Source organism: Symphalangus syndactylus, chromosome 7, assembly GCF_028878055.3.
Source record: "Symphalangus syndactylus isolate Jambi chromosome 7, NHGRI_mSymSyn1-v2.1_pri, whole genome shotgun sequence".
Taxonomy (NCBI): Eukaryota; Metazoa; Chordata; class Mammalia; order Primates; family Hylobatidae; genus Symphalangus; species Symphalangus syndactylus.
In genome coordinates this window covers 45,621,047-45,646,324 of record NC_072429.2, presented here as the reverse complement: position 1 = coordinate 45,646,324, position 25,278 = coordinate 45,621,047, and the positions used below count along the sequence as shown (strand labels likewise).

The window sequence follows — 25,278 nt, the reverse complement described above, 5'->3', positions numbered from 1 at the left end:
TTGGTTTGTCTTGCTCTGTTGCCCAGGCCGGAATACAGTGGCACAATCATGGCTCACTGTAGCCTCAACCTCTCAGGCTGAAGCAATCCTTCCACTTTAGCCTCCCATGTAGCTGGGCCAGAGGTGTGCACCATCACACTCAGCTAATTTTTTTATTTTTTGTAGAGACAGAATCTCACTATGTTGCCCAGGCTGGTCTCAAATTCCTGGGCTCAAGTGATCCTCCCATCTCAGCCTCCCAAAGTGCTGAGATGACAGGAATAAGGCACTGCACTCAGCCCAGAAATTATTTAAATAATAACATATTAAGTAGATTTTGCCACGGTCACCTAATATAAATTAGAAATTTGCCTTCGAAGGCTCCTACAGTCTAAAAATAAACATCGAATGGCAAATGAAACAGATATTTGGAAATGGTTTAGCCACTAAATGTAGACCTTAAGACAAAGGGAGCCCATTATATGTGTAATAAATATAAGCAAGTCCAAGGCATTCCAAGTCTAGTGACATGGCATATACTCTGCATTACTATTTCATTATGGAGAGCGCCTAAAACATATAATTAAGGTTATTTACTGTAAAGGTGTTATCTGAGTGAGATTTAAAAAATATTTTATATCTTTTATCTTTCATTGCAAATAAATGAAGTTCTACATTGCTATTTTATCTTATTTTGCTGTATGAACAGCCATTCTAGGCTATTTTTGCCTCCATAAAAAGCATTTCACTGCATTCCAGCCTGGGTGACAGAGCAAGACAAAACAAAACAAAACCGTTTTTCCCTCCTTCCCTTTTCTGAGAATGAAATCAAAATAAATGGATCCCATTGGGCTACAGTTCATGATGCACACATATTGCCAGTCTTTAAGCACTGTTTCTGTGAGTGGAAAAATGCACTCAAGATGTTTTGCTTCTGCTCACACCACAACAATCAACACAGCAGACTTCTGTGACCAAATGGGTCAGGGTTTCTCCCCACACACCACGCAAGCAATCAGTTCTACAGCAGACACCAGCTGGGTGTTTTCCAATCCAATTCCAACACTATCTACCTGGAGAAAGCATCAGATCCCACAGGGTAAGTGCTCAGTATCCAAGACTGCACCCCACCCCACTCCCACCTCAGACACTAGCCATAAGTCCGGGGCTCCAGAACTTCTAACAGACCAGCTTCATGTTGAGGTTGCTATGGCCCCTCTTTGGGTTTAATTCACTAGAGCTGCTCACAGGACTCAGGGAAACACGTTTACTGGTTTACTATAAAATATATTACAAAAGGATACAGATGAAACGATGCATAAGGTGAGACATAGGGAAAGAGGCACAGAAATTCCATGCCTTCCCCAGGGCTCCATCCTCCAAGAACCTCCACGTGTTTAGCTATCAGATAGCTCGCTGAACCCAGGGTTTTTATGGAAGCTTCATTACATAGGAGTGGTTGATTGCATCATTTGCCAGTGGTGATCAGCTTACCTTCAGCCCCTCTCCCCTTCTCTAGAGGTTGATCCTAATCCTGCCTTGGTCTTTCTGGCCACCAGACCCCATCCTAAGGCTACCTAGGCGCTGCCAGCCTTCAAGTCAATCATTAGCATAGAAAAAGACATCACTCGAGTTTCTAAGGATTTTAGCAGTTGTATACCAGGAAACGAATCAAAGACCAAATACATATTTCACAATATCATACTTTTCGTCACTTTATCTCTCGGATCAAGAACACACAGAAATAACAATTGCTCCCAACTGATACCAACACCCAATATTATATCTTTTTTTTTCTAAACACTTGTACCAGGGGACCAATATTAGATCTTAAATTTAAGAGTTGAAGGCTCTCCATGTACTAATTCCATCTACTCTTCTAATGAACTCTGCTTATTTTTTCAAATGACATTTATGTACAAGCATTACTTATATACTTATGTACAATAAATCACTCCCAAAACTTAGTGACATTAAAAAACAATAAACATTTGTTATATCCCATAGTTTCTGTGTGTCCAAAATTCCAGAGCGGTTTCTCTCCATGTGCAGACCTGATATTTTTTTTTTATACATGTGCACAACGTGCAGGTTTGTTACATATGTGTGGATGTGCCATGCTGGTGTGCTGCATGCCTTAACTCATCATTTACATTAGGTATATCTCCTAATGCTATCCCTCCCCCCTCCCCGCACCCCACAACAGGCCCTGGTGTGTGATGTTCTCATTCCTGTGTCCAAGTGTTCTCATTGTTCAATTCCCACCTATGAGAGAACATGCGGTGTTTGGTTTTTTGTCCTTGCGATAGTTTGCTGAGAATGATGGTTTCCAGCTTCATTCATGTCCTTACAAAGGACATGAACTCATCCTTTCTTATGGCTGCATAGTATTCCATGGTGTATATGTGCCACATTTTCTTAATCCAGTCTATCATTGATGGGTTGGTTCCAAGTCTTTGCTATTGTGAATAGTGCTGCAATAAACATACGTGTGCATGTGTCTTTATAGCAGCATGATTTCTAATCCTTTGGGTATATACCCAGTAATGGGATGGCTGGGTCAAATGGTATTTCTAGTTCTAGATCCTTGAGGAATAGCCACACTGTCTTCCACAATGGTTGAACTAGTTTACAGTCCCACCAACAGTGTAAAAGTGTTCCTATTTCTCTAAATCCTCTCCAGCACCTGTTGCTTCCTGACTTTTTAATGATCGCCATTCTAACTGGTGTGAGATGGTATCTCATTGTGGTTTTGATTTGCATTTCTCTGATGGCCAGTGATGATGAGTATTTTTTCATGTGTCTGTTGGCTGCATAAATGTCTTCTTTTGAGAAGTGTGTACAGACCTGATTTCAAAGCCACTCTTACACTTTATATTTTTATGGCAGCACCTCACTTCTAGGTAGGTAGCAAAAATTTGTATTGGTTATCTGCTGCTGCATCAGAAATTACTCCAAAATGAAGTGAAATAAAAGAGCTACAAACATTTATATGTCATATAGTTTCTGTGGATCAGGAATTTAGGAGAAGCTTAGCTGGGTATTTCTCACTTTGGGATCTCTCATGAGGTTTCAGTCAAGATGTCAGTTACAGTTTCAGTCATCTGAAGCCTTGACCAGGGGCTGGAAAATCTGATTCAAAGATGGATCACTCACATGACTGGCAAGCTCTGCTGGCTGTTCACAAGAAGGCCTCAGTTTGTTACCACCTGGACCTCTCTAAAGAGTGTGCCCACAATATTGTGGCTGATTTCCCTTGGAGTGAGTGATCCGAGACAGAGCAAGCAAAAGTCACATGTCTTTTATGACCTCACCTTGCAAGTCACAAATCATTATTTCTGCAATAGCTTATCATTTACTCAGGACATTCCCATTCAATGTAGGAGGGGACTATACAAGATTAATACCAGGAGGTAAGAATCAATGGGAGCCATCTTGGAGGCTAGCTATCACAGTACCTGTGAGAACAAAAAAAAAAATCTAAGAAAAGATTGTAGAGAGAATGTGGGTCACTCTCAGGCTTCAGGTGAATAGGAAGGGTGGGCATTGAGTTCAGGACATGTAGGAAATGGAAGTAAATCCAGGAAATGTAGCTCTTGCCTAGAAAAGAATATCCCAATGATAAGGATACCCATGAAAAGTTACCTTTTCTGCTTAAGAATATGTTTTCTTTATAAGAAAAAATGTTATGATTGTATAAAAATATATCATAAATATTGATAGGGGACATAAGAGTTTTGATGGGGCCAAATGAATAAATGCATGAAGAGAAGAGCAGGAAATAAGCAAGAAAGGAGAAATGTTTTACTGGGTAAGTGCTCCTTTCTTGCTTATTTCTTGCTCTTCTCTTGATGCGTTTATTGTCTAGTACTGACTTGGAATGCGTGCACTTGGAAAGTCAATACTGGACTATAATTGTTTTATTTTCAATTTTCTCTCATGTTAGTACAGTAACTTACTTTGTATTCTGAATTTAGCTGCTCATTTATGACGGAGAGAAAAGAGAGACATCTAACCTTTCCCCTTTTGCTCTTCTATAAGGAGATACAATATAGAAACCGCATATGGCAACAGAAAGAACAGGATTTTTAAAAATGAATATGCTACATTAACCATATGCCTGCTATTAATGAGAGTCAATGTACTAGCTACTATAAGAAAAAGAAACTGAAGCACAGATGTTAGAGAAATTCGAGGAATTAGAAATACTAGAAAATGGGTGAACTGCGACACTGCCCCTGCAGTGGGCTTATTCTGGTGAGCACTTTTTTTTTTTTTCCCGAGACAGGGTCTCGCTCTGTTGCCCAGGCTGGAGTGCAATGGCCAGATCTTGGCTCATTGCAACCTCTGCCTCCCAGGTTTAAGCCATTCTTCTGCCTCAGCCTCCTGAGTAGCTGAGATTACAGGCACCCACCACGATGCCCAGCTAATTTTTTGTATTTTTAGTAGAGACAGGGTTTCACCATGTTGGCCAGGCTGGTCTTAAACTCCTGGCATCAAGTGATCTGCCTGCCTCGGCCTCCCAAAGTGCTGGGATTATAGGAGTGAACCACTGCACCCAGCCCTGCTGAGCATTCTTCATAAAGTGTACCTGAAATGAGACAAGTCTTTCTCATGAATAACAACCAAGGACTTCAGAATAGTGCTCTCTCAGGACATTGTCTCTTAAGGTAGAACACATTTCATGTGAAGCTTACAGAATGGGGTCATATGTTTCAATAGCAACAGTAATTGGGAAGAGCTACATGATGAGAAAAGCCAAGGCATTATACACTTTGAAAAATTGTACAAAACCCATGCTGATATTGAAAATATCTGCAGATGTTGAAAAACCAGATAGTGAAATTCTAGTTATGAGTGACAATTCATGGGTATTCTTTTGTTTTTTGTTTTTTTGTTGTTGTTTTTTATTGAGATGGAGTCTCGCTCCGTCACCCAGGCTGGAGCGCGGTGGCACGATCTCGGCTCACTGCAATATCCGCCTCCCAGGTTCAAGCAATTCTCCTGTCTCAGCCTCCTAAGTAGCTGGGACTACAGGTGCTTGCCACCACAGCCGGCTAATTTTTGTATTTTTAGTAGAGATGGGGTTTCACCTTTGGTCAGGCTGGTCTTGAACTCCTGACCTCAGGCGACCCATCTGCCTTGGCCTCCCAAAGTGCTGGGAGTACAGGCATGAGCCACCATGCCCAGCCGGGTGTTCTTTTACAAGTAGAAAGATATCTATTAAAATTAGTGTAAGACTATTGTCTGACATGAGTTTCCAGTTAAGGGGTACCTGAAACTTCAACATGAGAATATGTTGTCTGCAAACTAGAATTTGAAAAGCAATGCTTATTTTTCCCTAGATATTAAAATTAGAACAAAAAAAGACACCACCATGTAGCTGATCTTACAGAACGATTTAGAAAAGAAAGAGGAAGTCTTTCATCATCTCATTGTGACCACCAGAGGTAAAACAATGAGAGGAGCCCACATACCCATAACTAAAGATAAATGTGAATGACAGTGTCCCAGTATGCCCCAGTTCCGTTAAACAAAGCTATTCGGAGGAAAATATTACATTGGAAACCATACTCCATAACACCAGGGCCAGGGATCAGTACAAGAACATTAATACCCTCAATGAATTGTCAGGCATAATAACACAAGTAACAGAGGCAGATTCCCTGAGGTCAAGTTCTATGAAATACATTTGACCATACACTTGGACTTGCAGAAAACAGAGCCAAGCATATACAGTAACATTGCCCAAGATAATAGGCAATCTTAAGCAATTAAAACCATTTCCCTGATTCCAACTAACCAAAATGATGCTGCTTCTGTTTTTAAGCACATATCCTCCAGAACACATATATTAGAAAATAGTAGCAAAGAACCTTCCAACTTTTTAACGAAGACCACTGCACTTGACATAGCATCTGACACGATTAAACATCTAAATCACATGCTTCTTAAGAATTAGATTGAATGGCCAGATAGGGTTACCAGAGAAAATAAGGGTTGAGTTGGGCCTTCAGCAACAAAAAGCTATCCATGAGAATATCTGGTGACTATTCCAAGAAAAGAGAACTGTAAGTGCTAAACTGCAGAAGGAAAGAGCTGAGTAAATTTGTTTATGCTGCAGATAAATTTGAAGCAAACTGTTTCTGCTGTAACCTAATTTATAAGCTTTCATTCAGAAATTTTTTTCCCATCTGAATTTGGTTGAAAATGATCTCTAAAATTTCTTAGATTTGAAATCAATTACATTTAGAATAGTTGGTTCCCTATAAACACTTTTTCTAACATTTCAGTCACTCTTTAATTATTTAGTATGTTATGGTCCATACCTTAATGGGTTGTAATAATGGTAAATTTATTTCTGTTGTTTACTTACTATGTTCCAGGCATTGTTCTAAAGAAGTCATTTATATGATTCAGCAGCCAGCAGCCAACAGTCCAATAACCCTATGAGGTAGGTAGTATTATTGCCTCCACTTTGGAGATGAGAAAATTGAGGTAAACAGATTGCTACCTGTACAAGGTCACACAACTAATAGGTAACTGAGCTAGGATACAAACCATGCATGACATGTCTTGATGTTAAGATTTTGATCTTTCTACTATTCTTCAGTTTACAGTCACTAATGTAGCAAAATATCTCAGTAAATTTAAAGCCAAGCAGGAGATATGAACAAAGGTAATTCACACTTTAGTTATAACAGATACTCATCCCAGTAGACCATGCAGTGCATGAGTTTATAGACACTAAATGCTTTATCACTGCATATCCAGTAACTTGTAGTTTGGCACGCACACACACAAAATGTTTGTCAAATAAATGAGAGAGGGAAGCACAAAGTACAAAGCCATAATAGGGTTGCTTAACCTAGAGGGAGAAAGGGGTCAGGAAAGCCTTGCTGAAGTCACTTAGGTTGAGACCTGAGGGTTAAGTAGGACTCAAAGGGTAAAGTCATCTAGGTGGAGTGAACAGCTTGTTAAAAGGATCTATGGCCCAGGAGTGCAAGAATGAGTAAGCTCCTTGAAAAAAATGTAAGTTCAGAGTGGACTGACCATATACTGAATGCAGAGCTGAGGCTGAAAAGGTAAATGGAGCACTCATAATCTTGTGCATCTTTTTGAGAAATACAAACCTAGCCCTGAGAGCAACGAGATGTCACTGAAGGGTTTTCAGCATGGTAGTAACACAAATATGTCTCAGAAAAATCAGTTTGGTGGCAGTGAAAACTAAATTGGATGGTAAAGAAGCTATTGCCATTTGACAGATGATAATAATGGCTTGAAATAGGACAGTGGCTGTAAGGATGAAGTAGAGTGAGTGAAGAGCTTCTTAAGAAGTAAAATCAGAAGTAGCAAGGGAAAGGGAGAAATGTAAAGTTATGGCTCTAATGTCCAGCTTCCACAGTTGGGATGTGTGGTGGTGCCATTTATTTTTACTGAAACCCAAAAGGAAAAGCAAATTTTTGAGGAAGAGGAAGAGTTCCATTTGGAACCTGTGTTTTTTTTTTGAGATGGAGTTTTGCTCTGTTGCCCAGGCTGGAGCACAGTAGCATGATCTCGGCTCACTGCAACATCTGCCTCCCAGGTAAGAGCTATTCTCTTGCCTCGCCCTCCCAAGTAGCTGGGATTACAGGTGCCCACCACCATGCCCAGCTAATTTTTTTTTGTATTTTTAATAGAGATGGGTTTTGCCATGTTGGCCAGGCTGGTCTTGAACTCCTGACCTCAGGTGATCCACCCACCTCAGCCTCCCAAGGTGCTGAGATTATAGGCATGAGGCACTGCACCCAGCCATTTTGAACATTTACACTTGAGTTGCCTGAGAGATACTTTCAAGTATGTTTCTAGTACACATCTGGCTAAACTAAACCTGAAGCAAGAAGAATCAAGGTTGGAAATGTGGATTTTAGAATCCATTTAGAACTCATAACTGAAACAGGAATAGTGAGATCAATATACTATTTTGTTATTGTATCCAGAATTTTTCCTTTCTGTTACTGATGGAACTGCCACCATTGGTGTTGAGATCTTGGTAAGAATAAACTATTTGATAAATGATCCACTGTAAAGCCAGATATGGTGGGAGCTTTTCAGGTGTCAATCTTCTAAGTGTAGCAAAATACCTACATTACCAAAACAGGAAATTTTGTCACCCAGTATCCTAAACTGTTTTTTTTGTTGTTGTTGTTTAATATATATTATTTGGAAACCTCAAGAAATAATACAAAACCTAGGTATTGAGGGAAACCTTGCTTAAGCTTACATATTCTGTGCTAAAATCTTAGTCATGGCCAGGCATGGTGGCTCACGCCTGTAATCCCAGCACACTGGGAGGCCGACGTGGGTGGATCACAAGGTCAAGAGATGGAGACCATCCTGGCCAACATGGTGAAACCCCATCTCTACTAAAAATACAAAAATTAGCTGGGCGTGGTGGCACACGCCTGTAGTCCCAGCTACTCCGGAGGCTGAGGCAGGAGAATCGCTTGAACCTGGGAGGCAGAGGTTGCAATGAGCCAAGATAACGCCACTGCACTCCAGCCTGGTGACACAGCAAGACTCCATCTAAAAAAAAAAAAAAAACTTACTCATAAAAACGTATCAGTTAAAAAGATAAATTAGCCTTCTGAAGTCTACGAATGTCAGCATATATAATTGTAGACCTGAGGACTAGGTAACTTTTTTTTTTTTTTTTTAACATTTTAATACTGTTTCCTGTCAGATAGAAGTAAAATGGACTTTAGGCTGGGTGTGGTGGCTGAGGCCTGTAATCCCACCACTTTGGGAGGCCAAGGTGGGCGGATCACCTGGGGTCATGAGTTCAAGACCAGCCTGACCAACATGGTGAAACCCTGTCTCTACTAAAACTACAAAATTAGCCAGGTGTGGTGGCACATGCCTGTAATCCCGGCTACTCGGTAGGCTGAGGCAGGAAAATTGCTTGAACCCAGGTGGCAGAGGTTGCAGTGAGCCGAGATCCCACCATTGCACTCCAGCCTGGGCAACAATAGCAAAACTTTGTCTTAAAAAAAAAAGAGGCTGGGCGCAGTGGCTCACGCCTGTAATCTCAGCACTTTGGGAGGCCAAGGCAGGCAGATCACGAGGTCAGGAGATCGAGATCATCCCGGCTAACACAGTGAAACCCCATCTCTACTAAAAATACAAAAAAAAATTAGCTGGGCATGGTGGCGGGCACCTGTAGTCCCAGCTACTCAGGAGGCTGAGGCAGGAGAATGGTGTGAACCCAGGAGGCGGAGCTTGCAGTGAGCCGAGATGGCGACGCAGCGAGACTCCGTCTCAAAAAAAAGACTAAATATTTTCAAACCCAAGCTTCTCATAAACCAACCTCTCAAACAAATTGCATACAACTCTGCCTCTTTTAACAGTAACTGATTTTTCAAAAATAGCTCATGTTCTGAGGCATTAGATTATCTTTAGCGCATGAGAAATTTGGTACCAACTTCCTTTATGAGCAATTTTGATGAAATGACATTGATAAATGACCTCAGTTCTCAGAATATTAATTATAGGAACTCAACTGAAGAAAATTAGAAATAAAATATTAATCCAAACCAATGGAATGGTTCATTGGACTGCACTTGATAACCACTGCTTTGTTTCCAACATTTTATGCAGGTAGATTTAGCGCTTTTTAAAAAAGGCACAAAGGCCTTCATCTACAAAAATTAGGGTACTTTAAGAAAGCTCTGTATCTAATGTTTCCCAGCTTTCAAGTATATCAGATAGAATTGGAATCTTAATATGATGCAAACATGACAATTCTCAATTTCTTTACCCCTGCTGTGTTCCTTTTTTTCATAAACCCCACTGCCTCTACCTGCAGAACAGGATCAAATTGCTTAGTCACTGAACTCCACCACGAAACCACCTCACAAGGGGACCTGACTCCCACCAACCATGAAAGAACAAGATACACTATAAAGTGAAAAACAGATGCTTTTATTTATTGTATTGGAAACAATAAAATAATTTGCATCTCTACATATGGGAAACTGCTTTGAATAACTGGGAAAACAACTATTGCATGGGAAAACATATGCAAACTAGCATCATTGTCTCTAGACTAGGTTCTTCTTATTGATCTCACGTCATCATAAAGCAGCAACAGCAGCTTCTAGAAAATGGAGAAACAGTAAAGTCCTGCAATGAAGCTATAATTAAGGTTGAACCATACATTCCACTAATCCTGCAACTCTCCTACAATCATTTTTCTGCCTATACAATCCTGCTTCTTATAGGATGAACACCTAGCAACAATGTAAATTTGCTGAAAAACAAAATTACAAACAAATGAAAGAACTTAACAGAACACACAGCATTAAAAGGACTAGGAAGCACAAGGTCTTAATACGCAGTACAACAAAGCCAAGAATTATTCTAACACTGACCAGTCTGAAGACTGAAATTAAGTATCAGTTCTTTTTACTTCTCTAGGAGTGATTCTAGCTCTTCTTGCAAAGAGCTGAGTTGCTCCTTTTCTCGGTCTTCCTTTTGTTTGAGCTCATCCAGTACAGCCTGAAATCTGTTCTTGAGAGCCAGATTTTCCACTTTCATGATGAGATCCTCTTGTCGTTTTGCCCTGTCCTGGGTCTCTTGGAGCTTGCCTTTCATGTTGTCAATCTGCTTCTGAATTCCCATAACCAGCTGATTGGTTCCTTCATTTTCCTGATGCTGTTCATCTGATTCATTTAGCTTGTCCTGTAGCTGTCTCTCCAAATCTTCCTCCGTGTCAAGGATGTTTATATCTTCTTCATCTTGATGCTGGGTCTCATCTTCATCCTCACTGCTGCTGCTGAGGTCATTGAATATCTCCCGAAGCTCATCATGTTCTAATGAGTCATGGCCCTGCCTGTGACCAGACATTCCTGGAGAAGAGATATCCAGGCCTTGATTTTCTGCCTCCTTTGTTTCATCTTCAGCAATTATTTCCCACCGAGTACTAACAGCTTCAGCATCTGTACTCAGCAATCGTTTCACTTCTTTTTCAACATCTGGAGATTCAATATATTTCTTCTTTGCTGTCTTCCGGAACCTTCTCTTCCTCACATTCTTTAGAGGCAGAGTAATTCCGTGGTTCCAAATAAACTTTTTCTCTTTGTCTTTATCCTTTTTCTTGCTTGCTTTAGGATCAGTGCTAGCAACTGGCTCCTCCACAGGAGGATAGAGATCACCATCAACTGTGGATACAAGCATCTGACAGATATCAGCTGTCTTGTAAAAGGTTTTCTTATCAATGGTTTTCAAGCTTTCCATAACACAGGGCAGGTCTACTAATTTTGAGGCCAATGGAACACGGTCCACTCTGACGATTCCATGACGCCCATCAGGATGTAACTCAATTGTCAGTCTGTCCTTGAGGTTGACATGACCAGACTGTACTGCCCTTCTCACAGTAGACGCATATTCTGGAGGCAGACGTAAGATAAACTGGCTCTCTAGTTCGTGAGGAGCATCATCTTTGCTTTTACTCATCTTTATTTCCTTGTGATTCACTTCTCCAATAAATGCTGGTTACACTAAAAAGTTCCAGCTACTGCAATAGTTTAAAACACCAGTTTGCTATGAATTGAAATCTTTTAATTACAAGAAGTTGTCTGTAGATCAGCAGCTAAGCGTCTATTTTGCCTTAGTTTTTATGTAAGCTCCAAGTCTTTTCTCTAAATATGCTGCGACCGAATATCAGTCGTTAACACAATGGCTTATTCACAGACTAAGTTCATTAAATCAGATGCAATGCCAAGTCCCAACCTCTAGGTGCCGCTGCCGGCCAACGCGGAGAGAGCTAGCTAGCAAGGGAGCAGGAAAGCAAATGGCGGCTCCCGCGGAACGGTTTTCGGCCCAGAAAGCCCAGCAGAGATACTTTCAATTCACAAACTCTCCCGGAACAAAGACACTCAAAAAATCAGGGCTCAGTGAGCTCTCTTCGCCTCGGGTACTTACAATCCAGTGACGATTATAAGTTCAGTTTCACCGGGCCGGAGCGAAGGGAAGAGGAGGCCGCAAGGAGCCAAGCAGGAGAGAGCCGAGCGTCTCCTTGTCGTTTCCTTAATTATTCCTGCCGCTTGGCAGAGTGATCCACTACCGATTACTGATGAAACGGCCCGGGACAGGCAGCGCGAAATCTTGCCGAGAGGCGCAGCTCGGATCACCAGACCCCGCACCTCGCCGGCCCTCCGTCCGGGTCGCCTACCCAGCGAAAACGGAAGTGCTACGTCGCGACGCGGGGCGGGAGGTGGCTGTGAGTGACAGCCCCTCCGGGCGGAAGGGCGGAGCCCCCGCTGGCGCAGGCGCAATAGCGCAATTACGCTGCCCAACGTGAAACTCATCTTTTCGCGATAACTTGTTTTTCCGGGATGAAAATGACAGTGTTTCGGAAGAGCTGTTGGTTTCAAACTATTTAGAGCTTGGAAGTTCCAAGAAAGACACAGATTCGTCCCCCGCTAAGCCAGCACTTTTACGGGATCGCTGTGGGGCCGGATGGCTTCTAGACTTCCGGGTGATTCCGGGAGATGGGGGACGCCTTGCAGTAAGCGTCTTTGCTTCTGGAAACATCTCGGATGTTCCCTAGGGTCTAGCCTATCTGGTGCCAATACAAGAATGTGTAGCTACTATACAATGGATTTTAAAGTACCCAAATCAATGGAGTGAGGAGGAATGCAGCTCACTATATAATTCTAAGTCTCTCTCTATATATGTATGTTTGTTTGTTTGTTTTGGAGATGGAGTCTCAGGCTGTCACCCAGGCTAGAGTGCAGTGGCACAATATTGGCTGACTGCAACCTCCACCTCCGGGGTTCAAGCGATTCTCCTGCTTCAGCCTCATGAGTAGTTGGGATTACAGGCACGTTCCACTACCCCAGCTAAGTTTTGTATTTTTAGTAGAGAAGGGGTTTCACCATGTTGGCCAGGCTGGTCTTGAACTCCTGACCTGAGGTGATCTGCCTGTCTTGGCCTCCCAAAGTGCTAGGATTATAGGTGTGAGCCAGCGCGTCTGGCCCAAAGTCTGTATTTTTTTAATGTAATTCCCTGTAGGGGAATTGTGCCTCTGGGTTTACTTCTGTTCTATAATACTTCTGGGGAAACAAGGGTGATTCCTTTTTATGTGCTTGATTTAGATGTAAATGTAAACAGAGAAGGAAGTTCTTTTGGACAGAATCGTCTGATAGACTGAGCATCTGGTTAAAGTAGATATAATTGAAGTATTGTTTCCTGTCTCTCATGTACAAGTAATTTTAAATTACTTTGACTTTTTTTTTAACTCCACCTCTACTATTTTGCCGTTTTCTGCTAGTCTTTTCTATCGATAGTCAGGTATTCATCAACACATATTTTTAGTATTTTGACATAACTGGGTAACAGTTGGTACATATTTCTATTTATTTCCATTTATTTTAAAAATATTTGGTAGAGCATCAAGGCCATTAATATTTAATTTCTATCCTCTAAAATATTAACAATTGCCCCTAAATTTAAGAGAATTCTCTTAAGATGTAATTAACATTTCCAAAATTCACTTTATTCTTATATGATTGAAAGCTCCATGATAGTGATCTTTTTCTATCCTGGTCATTGTGTCCCAGGGCCTAGTACCGGAATATGGGAGATACACAAAAAATATTTGCTAATTGAATGAAAAAACTGATCTGTCTAGAAAGATCATAGTCTTAAATCCTGTAGTGATTTCTGAGAGAAAATACATTCTTTGTCACTTTAAAATGAGATAGAGCCACTTTACATACATTTCCTTTCTAGTCAAGGACAATTCTAATTGTTATGAGGTGGGGAGGTTTACTAATAGTGTGTGTGAATGTGGTTTAGCTAGAATGAGATACTGTTGTGGGAGGAAATTAAAATGACCTGACGTTAGTTTGGTTTTTAATGTTAATTTTAAAAGAGAAAGTATGCCCTTCTAGATAATGGTAAATTATTTCTCTTTGCTTACAATGTGTTGAAGAATGTTAGCTGACTTACCTGTAATTTCCAGAATGATCTATTTCCTCTTTTTCAAAGGTGAAGTTTTTTCTGTTACAGGCTTGAGCCACCTCGCCTGGCTGTGTTTTGTTTAACCATATAAAATGTGAGGTCATTATATATGAAAATAATCCAAATATTATTCGGCATCTTCCCTATGAGTTTTATGATGCTCAAATATTCTTATCATAGAAGGTAACTTGAGATAAATTGTATGCAATTTTTCATTTTCCAAAATTACTGTGTATTTTAGTTTCTAAACCTTCCTTTACATGGAATATTGCCAGACATAGTTAAAAGGATTAACTAAGGTTTTCTTAATGTATCTAGCTCCTTCAGTCCTGAAATACATTTTCTGCTTTTGAGTTTAACACATTTTCTATATGCTGTTTTTAGGGGAGGAAATTATATTCACCCTAAATATTTTTGTAAAATTGGATTTTTCAGTAGACATTAAGATAATCTGCTGGGTGCAGTGGCTCATGCCTGTAATCCCAGCACTTTGGGAGGCCGAGGCAGATGGATCACCTGAGGTCAGGATTTCGAGACCAGCCTGGCCAACATGGTGAAACCCCATCTCTACTAAAAATACAAAAAAAAAGGCCAGGTGCGGTGGCTCACGCCTGTAATCCCAGCACTTTGGGAGGCCGAGGCGGGCGGATCACGAGGTCAGGAGATCAAGACCATCCTGGCTAACATGGTGAAACCCTGTCTCTACTAAAAATACAAAAAATTAGCCGAGCACGGTGGCAGGCACCTATAGTCCCAGCTGCTCGGGAGGCTGAGGCAGGAGAATGGCGTGAACTCGGGAGGCAGAGTTTGCAGTGAGCTGAGATTGCGCCACTGCACTCCAGCCTGGGCAATAGAGCGGGACTCCTTCTCAAAAACAAAACAAAAACAAAAACAAAAAAAATTAACCAGGCTTGGCGGCAGGCACCTGTAATCCCAGCTACTCCGGAGACTGAGGCAGGAGAATTGCTTGAACCCGGGAAGCGAAGGTTGCAGTGAGCCGAGATTGCACCATTGCACTCCAGCCTGGGCAACACTGGAGCAAAATTCCATCTCAAAAAAAAAAAAAAAAAAAAGGTAATGTGATGTGGCAGGCCTCTGCCTATCACTAAGGCCTAAGGCCTCTGCCACATCACATTATCTTAATGTCTACTGATAAATCCCCAGTTTTTTTTTTTAAAGTTCCATTAGACATTCAGAAAAACTCTGAATTGATGAATTACACTCCTGTGGTTGTTCCATGGAATATCTGTGATACCAGTGAACAAAAGATTTGGGGAGAGCAATAAATTCTCCAGTGCGGTAACAAGTCCTCCAAAGGCTTCCTGCCTGTGATTAAGGAGTATGAATCAGGTTACTAATAATCGTGTATGTTTGAAAATTCCCTTTAATACACTTTCTAGTTCCTTAAAGGGCTCCAAAGTATAAGCTGCCCTCTAATACACTTTTTAGTTCCTTAAAGGGCTGCTTATACTTTGGAGGTTAAATTATGGGTGATGGGAGAAATCCTGCTTATATTTAGGAGGTAGAAAATTATAGGGGTGAGGAAATAGCAAGCACCACAGAAAAGCCAGCTTACATATTGCTATATCACCATATATTTTAAAGATAAAAAGGTTAACTAAAAATATTTAGCAGTTCCTGTATCTAGTAGGATGTTTTCTATAGGAAAACATTAAAATCTAATTTATGCTGGTTTAAACAGTAAGAAAATCTATGATCCCAAAAAACAGGTAGTCTAGCACAGCTTTGTCTTACAGAAATATAATGTGGGCCACAGATGGTCAGCCACAGATGTGATTTTGGATTATCTAGTAGCCACATTCAAATAGCAAGAAGAAACAAGTGAAATTTCAATAATTTTAATCCAATATATCTAAGATATAATTGCAACATATTTTTACAATAATGTAAAGATATTAATAATACATTTTACATTCTTGTTTGTACTAAATCTTCAACACCTAGTGTGTGTTTTACACTTACAGCACATCTCAGTTTGGACTAGCTGTATTTCAAGTGCTCAGTGGCCACATGTGGCTGGTCGTTACTGTAGTGGACAGTGCAGGTCTAGAAGTTTCACCGCCTCTAGGCCAGATACAATCATGGTGTAGCACAAATTGTTTTTTCTTCCTAATTTTGAAGAATGAGCACTTATTTATACTTTTTCTATTGTTTCAGCTCTGCTTTCCTCTCCTTGTGGAATTCCAAAGGCTGTAGTCACAAGATACCAGCCAGCAGCAATAACTGGAGAACTTTCTTCCTTGTCTGTGAAAAGAGAGTGACTCTCCCCAAACAGTCTATCTTTCAATCCAACTGGACCAACTTAGGCCATGTTCCTATTCTTAGCTCAGTAATACTCACTAGGGAAATACCCTAAGCCTGTGTTTCTGAAAATGGTTGGGGAGAGGTGAGGTGACATTTGGTAATGTCTGGAGACATTTATGGTTGTCACAACTGTGGGGGGTGGGTCCTACTGGTGTCTAGTACATAGAGGCCAGGGATACTGCTAAACATTTTACAAGGCACAGAACAGCTCCCCACCACAAAGAATTATATGGCTCAAAATAGTACCAGAGTTGAGAAGCCCTGCTTTAAGTTTATTATTTTAAGTCTATATTCCTAACTAAGCACTGTCAAGAGGATGAGATTATCATTATTAGATTAAATTTATCAGAACCTACTACAGCTCTGAATAGGTTCTGCTTCCCTAGGTACATTAAGGGCAAACACCTAAACTAAAAGGAAGTGTTACAAGAGGAAAAAGGGGCATGATCAACCAATAGTATCCATAAAAGAGCTGATTATTTTTGTAATTGTAAAAGTATATATCTATTTTAAAAGCATGGATAAGCATCGAATGTAAATTCTTTATATCAGTAGTTACATAATGCAATTATTCATAATTTTACATTTTTATCAGTATTTTCTACCTTTTATAGTGAAATTTTCTCCTTTAATATATTTACAGTGAGAATTTTTTATACTAATTTTTTTACAGTGGACAATTTCTTGAGTAGCCATTTTTACAGAAAATAAGTTTCAATAGTGTGTCATCTTGAAAAGGAAATGTCAAGAGGGAAAAATTTGTAAGAATTCTTAGTCGAATTTTAATGTTTTTTAGGCTGGGTGCAGTGGCTTACACCTGTAATCCCAGCACTTTGGGAGGCCAAGGTGGACAGATTACCTGAGGTCAGGAGCTCGAGACCATCCTGGACAACATGGCGAAACCCCATCTCTACTAAAAATACAAAAATTACTTGAGCATCGTGGTGTGTATGTGTAATCCTAGCTACTAGGGAGCCTGAGGCAGGAGAATTGTTTGAACCCTTGAGGCGGAGGTTGCAGTGAGCCATGATCGTGCCACTGCACTCCAGCCTGGATGACAAAGCAAGACTCTGTCTCAAAAAAAAAAAAAGATTAAGAATTTTAATAAATTAAAGCGTTTGAACTAAATTTTGTGAAATGATCGTTTTGTTAATATTTTATCAAAAATAATGATTTGTACCCTTCTTAGTAAAGCAGCTGGTATTTTAAAATATGTCTCGAGAAAAAAGCCAATATAGTCTCTTGTGAGGACCTTGAAAACTAACCTGCTAGGGATATCATACTGGGCCTCTGGGTGCCGCTGTCCGCCAATCCGTGGCTGGAGGGAAACAAAGCAATCCACTGACGCAGCAGTCCCCGCAGGCTTTTGAGAAACACATTAGGAGAGGACTCTGCCCGCTGTCTGTCTCACAATCTGCTGGAAATATCTTGGTCGGGAATCTCAGGATGTCTAGTGACCCCGAGTGAGGTGCTGCCTTTTATTCCTGAGCATCTTTGGAAGCAGGAAGCAGGGAGCAACGGTAGCGAGAAGTATTCGGATCTGAGTACCAGCAGGAAGAAGAAACAGGAAGAAGTCCCCCATAAGGAAGGCGTGAGGAGCGCAGGAAGCGCTGTTTCCCTGCCTGAGATCTTTATTCTACTAGGTCTTTATTCTACGTAGCCGATACGCTGTAAGATTCTGGAAGAGAAGGCTAGGGGTTTAAGGTTGGTAATCTCTCAGAAGATCTGCGTCTCGGTGACGGGAAAAACTAAGGGTAAGTGCTGAGAAGCCTCTCTTTACGGCCAGAGAACGAGCCAGAGCCGAGCTTGAGAATGACAGGATAGATCTAGCAGTTACGCCCAAGGAAGACCCTCAGCCCTTTGAATTTGAAGGCACTGAAAATCGTATAAATGTTTTCATATAAACGTATGCATCTTTGATATAATTAACAAAATGGCTTTTAGCACAAATTTTGTTTTGGAAATTCTGAAAAACGTCTTAATAAGAGGAATGTTTACTCAAGTCTGCAGTAGATTTTGAACACCGGCAGTAACTCTGTACAAATATATCAGATTAGTTTTAATAGCCATCTCCCCTTCCCCTACAAGTAAAGGAGAGTACTACAGCAGTATGTACTCTGAATTGCTGCTATTGAAGAACCCCTGAGCGTGTGCAGTGGGGCACTCCTGTGGCCCCCATTACTCAGGAGGCTGAGGCAGGAGGATTGCTTGATGCCAGCTAGAGGCTGCAGTGTGCTATGAGAACACCTGTGAATAGCCACTGCATTCCAGCCTGAGTAACATGGCCAGACCCCATCTTTTAAGAAAAGAAACCCTGAACCAGAGGAGCAGAGCTGCCACCACTTAGTGATGGGGATGGGGCAGAACAGCTCAGGGCAAGACACAGGCCTTGGATGCCAATGCCAGCCGTCAGATATTGAGCAATGTGTAAGTGGGGTTAGCCTGCAGGAGAACCTACTCGCCACCTCCTCCTCTTCATTCTTCAGGTGATCCCCATTGACCTAGACAATATCTTTAGTATAGAGTTCTGATTTTTCTACACAATTTTACAGGGCATACAGAATATATTTCCTGTCCAATGATGACAGAAATACTTGATTTTGAAGAGTAACAGTTATAGCATGGAATAGAAGACTGGAGGCAGTTTGAGGGCCCACTTCAGAGTCCTGGTTGAAATGGAGGTTGAGCAGTATAATGCAGTTATTGCAGGTGATTTTCAGCTGGGTGTCTAGTCCTATCAGAGGTAAGAACTGTGGTTGCCCTAACCAAAACAATAGGACTAAGAGACCTTAAATGAAAGATGAAAATTATTATAGAGAGAAATGATCATACTGGCAAACAACATACCTCCAAGAATTATGATGTGATTCTTTGTCAGCTACTCACAGATGGAATTCTAAACTGGTAGCAGACCCTGAAGGACAATGTCACCATCAGAACCACCAACAAGGACAAACTGTCCCTCTCCTGCATCACCCTGCATACCATCTGCATCCACAAAAATGCTCATTCTTCAACAAGCCTCCTATTTCTTTTGGGTGACTGGGAATACTGCCCAGCACCTCCATCACATACTTTAGCATTTCCCACCCTGACTTAGGGTCCCATATGCCTCCTGTTTCTTCTTGACCAGTGACCTGCCACTGTGGGCACTATCATTCTACATGTCGGTGAGTGCAGAGTGCTATGGTGTCCGTGCAGACTATCTTTGAGCTGACTCTGCAGGCCAGTGGCCAGGGTTCAACTTGCTCAGTGTCATCCTGAACTTGCATGTGATGGTGGATGACCATTGCAAAAATGCAAGGACACTATGCCAGGAGTTGCAGCCGAGTGGGGCCCTCTTTGATGCTGCACCACTCGCAATGCAACCCAGCTATCCCATCACCAAAGTGGACACCAGCTGGGGCACAAAGGCTGACTGTCCTATCATGTGCTTCAGGCCAGCTAATGTGGCTCTTCAAACTAGGGATGTGCACGAGCTAGATGCGTGCTGTGTTACTGTGGGTAACAGAGATGCAACCTGCCAAGGTTTGTTGGTCACCGTTGTCAATGGTGAATCATCACACTGAAACCACCTGATTGCTGCTCACAGTTTGCAGGAGTTGCTGCCAGACCTCAGCAATCGCCCAGCACCCAACAGCAGGCAGCAGACAGCAGACAGCACCCAACAGCTGGCGATGGCTGTTGCCTTGATCTCTATGCTGTTTCTCCTCAGTGTGACTCTGGTCATCTCTCTGAACCCTATAGCCCCATTGCCTGGGGCTGTTTTCAGCCGGATCTCTGATCCAAGCCCAGATATGGAGTTGTCTCCAACTTAAAGGAAGGAAATTTGCCCTGTTCCTACAACGTATGTGTGGTTTTAGATATTTTTAAAATCTTAATTTCTTTAACTCAGGGAACAGCTTTCAACCAGGTATTCTCTGCAGTGCCAGCAATGAAGCTTTGTTTTATTTTTGTTTTTGTAGAAACGGGGTTCACTATGTTGACCAAGCTGGTCTCAAACTCCTGACCTCAAGTGATCTGCCCACCTTGGCCTCCCAAAGTGCTGGGATTGCAGGTGTGAGCCACTGTGTGTGGCCAGCAATGCAGCTTTAAATGTTGCATTTGATTCAAATGTATTTGTGTGGTATTTTAACATTTCTATTTTATACTTATCATCCTTTTATAAATCACTCCTGCGTGTTTTTGGGGGCTGAGAGTAGGGAGCTCTACGGGGGTACTGACTAGTTCTTATGTATATTTTAATTTGCCTCATTAGCTCACAATTTCTTTGGGGAAAAGTTTATGCCTATTAATGTGTATTCTGAAAAGTTACATTCTCTGTTAAAGAGTTACTTCCTTGCAATATTGAAGGTGATTTATTGCACCTTTAAATTTCTGCTTTTTGGCTTCATATACTTGTCTTAGAAGCTGAGAAACTGTAGATTTAGTTAAGAACTAAAGTTCTCTTTCCAAAAACTATTCTTGAGACCTTTCATTGTTTTCTTTCTTTCCTCATTTTTAACTTTTCTCAGTCATGGTGTCCACGGGTTGGCTGGCCGAATTTGTTCCTGAAACTATCAGACTCTGGAGTACAGATGGCATGCTTCTCTAACTTTGGGGTAAAGATAAGTAAGTCACTCTAAGCCTGAGACATTTTAATTAGTGACCTTTTGCTAATAGTGCAGTGATTAAAAAAAGAAGGCCACATCCTCATCTTAACTGGTTAAAAAATACTGTTAAGAGAAAACCAACTTCTCTTGGAGAAAATATTAATTGCGATTATAGGGGAATACATATTATAAGAGCCTATCTAAAAATAAAGATAAGACCATTTTTCTTTTAAGCTGTGAAGAATAATATCATAGACTTTGTCTCTGAAATTTGAAATCTAAATTATATATTCATGTGACTTTTCAATGAAATTCCAAGAGCCCAGTTTTATTTTTTTCAAAACATATTGCCTTTGGTGAATCTTAAGAATTTTTAAAAACATACATAATGCAAAGACACTTCAAAAAAAAATAGGAAAAATAAGGATAGGGTTAAACCGTGCTCTTCAAAATCCCAAGGTTTCTGATAAATATTCAAATCATAATGGGAAGGAAATTGGATGGTACAATTTTTTAAAGTCTAGCTTATATTCTAAAAGATTATTTTTCCCTCTAATACTTTTCATCCTCCAGTCAAAGGGGAGCTGCTCTATGTAGCCTGGGAAATTATGGTCAAGCTTTACTACAGAAAAAGTGGAGAGATGATTTTGTCCTCATTGTGATGTTAGGTTTTTACTATCATTCCCTGAATAGCAAACAAGGAAAGCAGATAACATGAGAATACTGGGATTCTCCTGTATATTTCAATTTGGTGACATTTAGGCACATTTAAAGAAGTGAACATATAGTTTCTCCTTTTCATACATATATGGTAGAATGATTTCCTTGACAATAGACTAAAACTTAAGAAAATATCAAGTTAATGAGAAGGTTTTAAGTATTTGCTAGGAATGCAGTAACTGGTTAGGACTGTGGGCGCCGCTGTTCACTAATCTGGTAGATACAGGCAGTACATACACGTCAGGAGGAGGGAAAAAAAAAAAAAGAAAAAAGCTCTTGTGCCTCTTAGAACCTCCATAACCGCCAGATTGAAAACAGACTGTCCAAGACTGCCTAAATCCTACTTCTGGATGACTCTCCACTCAGAATTCTCCTGAAAATTGGGTTAATTTCAGCTCGGAAAAGCAGAAAGGATACCCTTGGTACTGGACTGGACGAAAACTACGAAGTGAGAGAGCCATGAAGATTCAGAAAAAGCTGACTGGCTGCAGCAGGCTGATGCTTCTGTGTCTTTCTCTGGAGCTGCTGTTGGAAGCTGGGGCTGGGAATATTCACTACTCAGTGCCGGAAGAGACAGACAAAGGTTCCTTCGTGGGCAACATCGCCAAGGACCTAGGGCTACAACCCCAGGAGCTGGCAGATCGCGGAGTCCGCATCGTCTCCAGAGGTAGGATGCCGCTTTTCGCTCTGAATCCTAGAAGTGGCAGCTTGATCACCGCGGGCAGGATAGACCGGGAGGAGCTCTGCGCTCAGAGCATGCCGTGTCTCGTGAGTTTTAATATCCTTGTTGAGGATAAAATGAAGCTTTTTCCTGTTGAAGTAGAAATAATTGATATTAATGACAACACTCCCCAATTCCAGTTAGAGGAACTGGAGTTTAAAATGAATGAAATAACCACTCCAGGTACCAGAATCTCATTGCCTTTTGGGCAAGACTTAGATGTGGGTATGAACTCACTCCAGAGCTACCAACTCAGCTCTAACCCTCATTTCTCCCTGGATGTGCAACAGGGAGCCGATGGGCCCCAACATCCAGAGATGGTGCTACAGAGTCCCTTAGACAGAGAAGAAGAAGCTGTCCACCACCTCATCCTCACAGCTTCTGATGGGGGTGAACCAGTCCGTTCAGGGACCCTCAGAATTTACATTCAGGTGGTGGATGCAAATGACAATCCTCCAGCATTTACTCAGGCGCAATACAATATAAATGTCCCCGAAAACGTGCCGCTGGGTACTCAGCTGCTCATGGTAAATGCCACTGACCCTGATGAGGGAGCCAATGGGGAAGTAACATACTCCTTTCACAATGTAGACCACAGAGTGGCCCAAATATTTCATTTAGATTCTTACACAGGAGAAATATCAAATAAAGAACCACTAGATTTCGAAGAATACAAAATTTATTCAATGGAAGTTCAAGCCCAGGATGGTGCGGGGCTCATGGCTAAAACTAAGGTACTGGTCAAAGTTTTGGATGTAAATGATAATGCCCCAGAAGTGACCATCACCTCTGTCACCACTGCAGTTCCAGAAAACTTTCCTCCTGGGACCATAATTGCCCTTATCAGTGTGCATGACCAAGACTCAGGAGACAATGGCTACACCACATGTTTCATTCCTGGAAGTTTACCCTTTAAATTGGAAAAGTTAGTTGATAATTATTACCGTTTAGTGACTGAAAAAATACTGGACAGAGAACTTATCTCTGGGTACAACATCACAGTAACAGCAACAGACCAAGGAACTCCAGCTCTATCTACTGAAACTCACATTTCACTGCTAGTGACAGATATCAATGACAACTCCCCAGTCTTCCATCAGGACTCCTACTCTGCCTACATTCCCGAAAACAACCCCAGAGGAGCCTCCATCTTCTCTGTGAGGGCCCACGACTTGGACAGCAATGAGAATGCACAAATCACTTACTCCCTAATAGAGGACACTATCCAGGGGGCACCCCTATCTGCCTACCTCTCCATCAACTCCGACACTGGCGTCCTATACGCGCTGCGATCCTTCGACTATGAGCAGTTCCGGGACTTGCAACTGAAAGTCATGGCGCAGGACAGTGGGGATCCGCCCCTCAGCAGCAACGTGTCACTCAGCCTATTCGTGCTGGACCAGAACGACAACCCGCCCGAGATCCTGTACCCGGCCCTCCCCACAGATGGTTCCACCGGCGTGGAGCTGGCGCCCCGCTCCGCAGAGCCCGGCTACCTGGTGACCAAGGTGGTGGCGGTGGACAGAGACTCGGGCCAGAACGCCTGGCTGTCCTACCACCTGCTCAAGGCCAGCGAGCCGGGGCTTTTCGCGGTGGGGCTGCACACAGGCGAGGTGCGCACGGCGCGAGCCCTGCTGGACAGAGACGCGCTCAAGCAGAGCCTCGTGGTGGCCGTCCAGGACCACGGCCAGCCCCCTCTCTCCGCCACTGTCACGCTCACTGTGGCCGTGGCCGACAGGATCCCCGACATCCTGGGCGACCTGGGCAGCCTCGAGCCCTCTGCCAAACCCAACGATTCGGACCTCACTCTGTACCTGGTGGTGGCGGTGGCCGCGGTCTCCTGCGTCTTCCTGGCCTTCGTCATCGTGTTGCTGGCGCACAGGCTGCGGCGTTGGCACAAGTCACGCCTGCTACAGGCTTCGGGAGGCGGCTTGGCGAGCATGCCCGGTTCGCACTTTGTGGGCGTGGACGGGGTTCGGGCTTTCCTGCAGACCTATTCCCACGAGGTCTCGCTCACTGCGGACTCGCGGAAGAGCCACCTGATTTTCCCCCAGCCCAACTATGCGGACACGCTCATCAGCCAGGAGAGCTGTGAGAAAAAGGATTTTCTATCAGCACCCCAGTCTTTACTAGAAGACAAAAAGGAACCATTTTCTCAGGTAAACTTTTGTGATGAATGTATAAGCTATCTAGAGAAAAATAATTCTTGATTTAACTTACTTGCGTTCACTCTTTACTACAGATAGTTCTTCTAACCCATGTATCTTTGTAGCTTTTTATTACGAGTCCTGCAAAATCACAATTAAGTGAGTCTACACGTTCATATGCAGGTATATTTATAATTGTTCTTGCATTGAAAAGGAGACTGTGATCATAATGTAGGTGGTTGGGTTGAAGGTATGCGTGAGATGCCTTCTCTGTTTGGAAAGAGCACTGCATTAGAAACAGGGCGATCTAGCTTCTAACATTTTCTTACTTGCATCTGGGCTAAAGGGTTTGATTAGAAAAGGCTCACCAGTATTTAAATGACTAACACTGTTTTCAAATTTTCTTGTTATAAGTACCTGCTAATCTACTCCTGAATTTAATGTAGATGTCATCTGTCAGGACACTGTGATATTTTATTTGGGGACATTTGAAGAGGTGAAGATTGTCTAAAGTAGTATTTTTAGTTGTGTTCATCTAAGATTATAGAGATCTATATAAACTGCAATTTTAAATTATTGTTGAATATTTTAGCCCTTTATTCTATCTTTATTATCAAATTTTTTTGGTTGTGAGATGGGGTCTTGCTGGAGTGCAGTGGCATGATCATGGCTCACTGCAGCCACTTCCTCCTGGGCTCAAGAGATCCTCCCACCTCAGCCTCCCAAAGTGCTGATATTACAGGTGTGAGCTGTGGTGCCTGTACTAAAGAATACATCTATTTAAGTAATT

General features: G+C 41.9%; 2 protein-coding genes and 1 long non-coding RNA gene across 4 annotated transcripts in view; 2 read left to right on the top strand and 1 right to left on the bottom strand.

Moving 5' to 3' along the window:
• Window positions 1–3,351: 3,351 nt before the first annotated feature.
• On the top strand, window positions 3,352–17,417 carry LOC129486276 (uncharacterized). Its single transcript, XR_008658910.2, has 3 exons — window positions 3,352–3,392; window positions 6,366–6,433; window positions 16,162–17,417. It is a non-coding gene; the product is annotated as an uncharacterized lncRNA (long non-coding RNA).
• TAF7 (TATA-box binding protein associated factor 7) lies at window positions 9,919–12,489 on the bottom strand. The gene has a single exon (XM_055285931.2). It carries the CDS (start codon window positions 11,470–11,472, stop codon window positions 10,423–10,425), a length of 1,050 nt encoding a protein of 349 aa, XP_055141906.1. The 5' UTR covers window positions 11,473–12,489; the 3' UTR covers window positions 9,919–10,422.
• Window positions 17,418–17,604: 187 nt separating the features above from the next.
• Window positions 17,605–25,278, top strand: part of LOC129486249 (protocadherin gamma-C4) — a 187,994-nt gene continuing 180,320 nt past the window's right edge. The window contains exon 1 of one of the 2 annotated variants that reach the window (XM_055285891.2): window positions 17,605–20,919. Coding sequence is in view for 1 of the 2 variants with exons in the window: in XM_055285883.2 (XP_055141858.1) it covers window positions 22,080–24,500 (2,421 nt within the window). In the remaining variant the exon portion in view is untranslated. Of the gene's footprint in view, window positions 20,920–21,907; window positions 24,501–25,278 lie in introns of those variants that run through there. The other variant, XM_055285883.2, reaches the window with a different exon arrangement.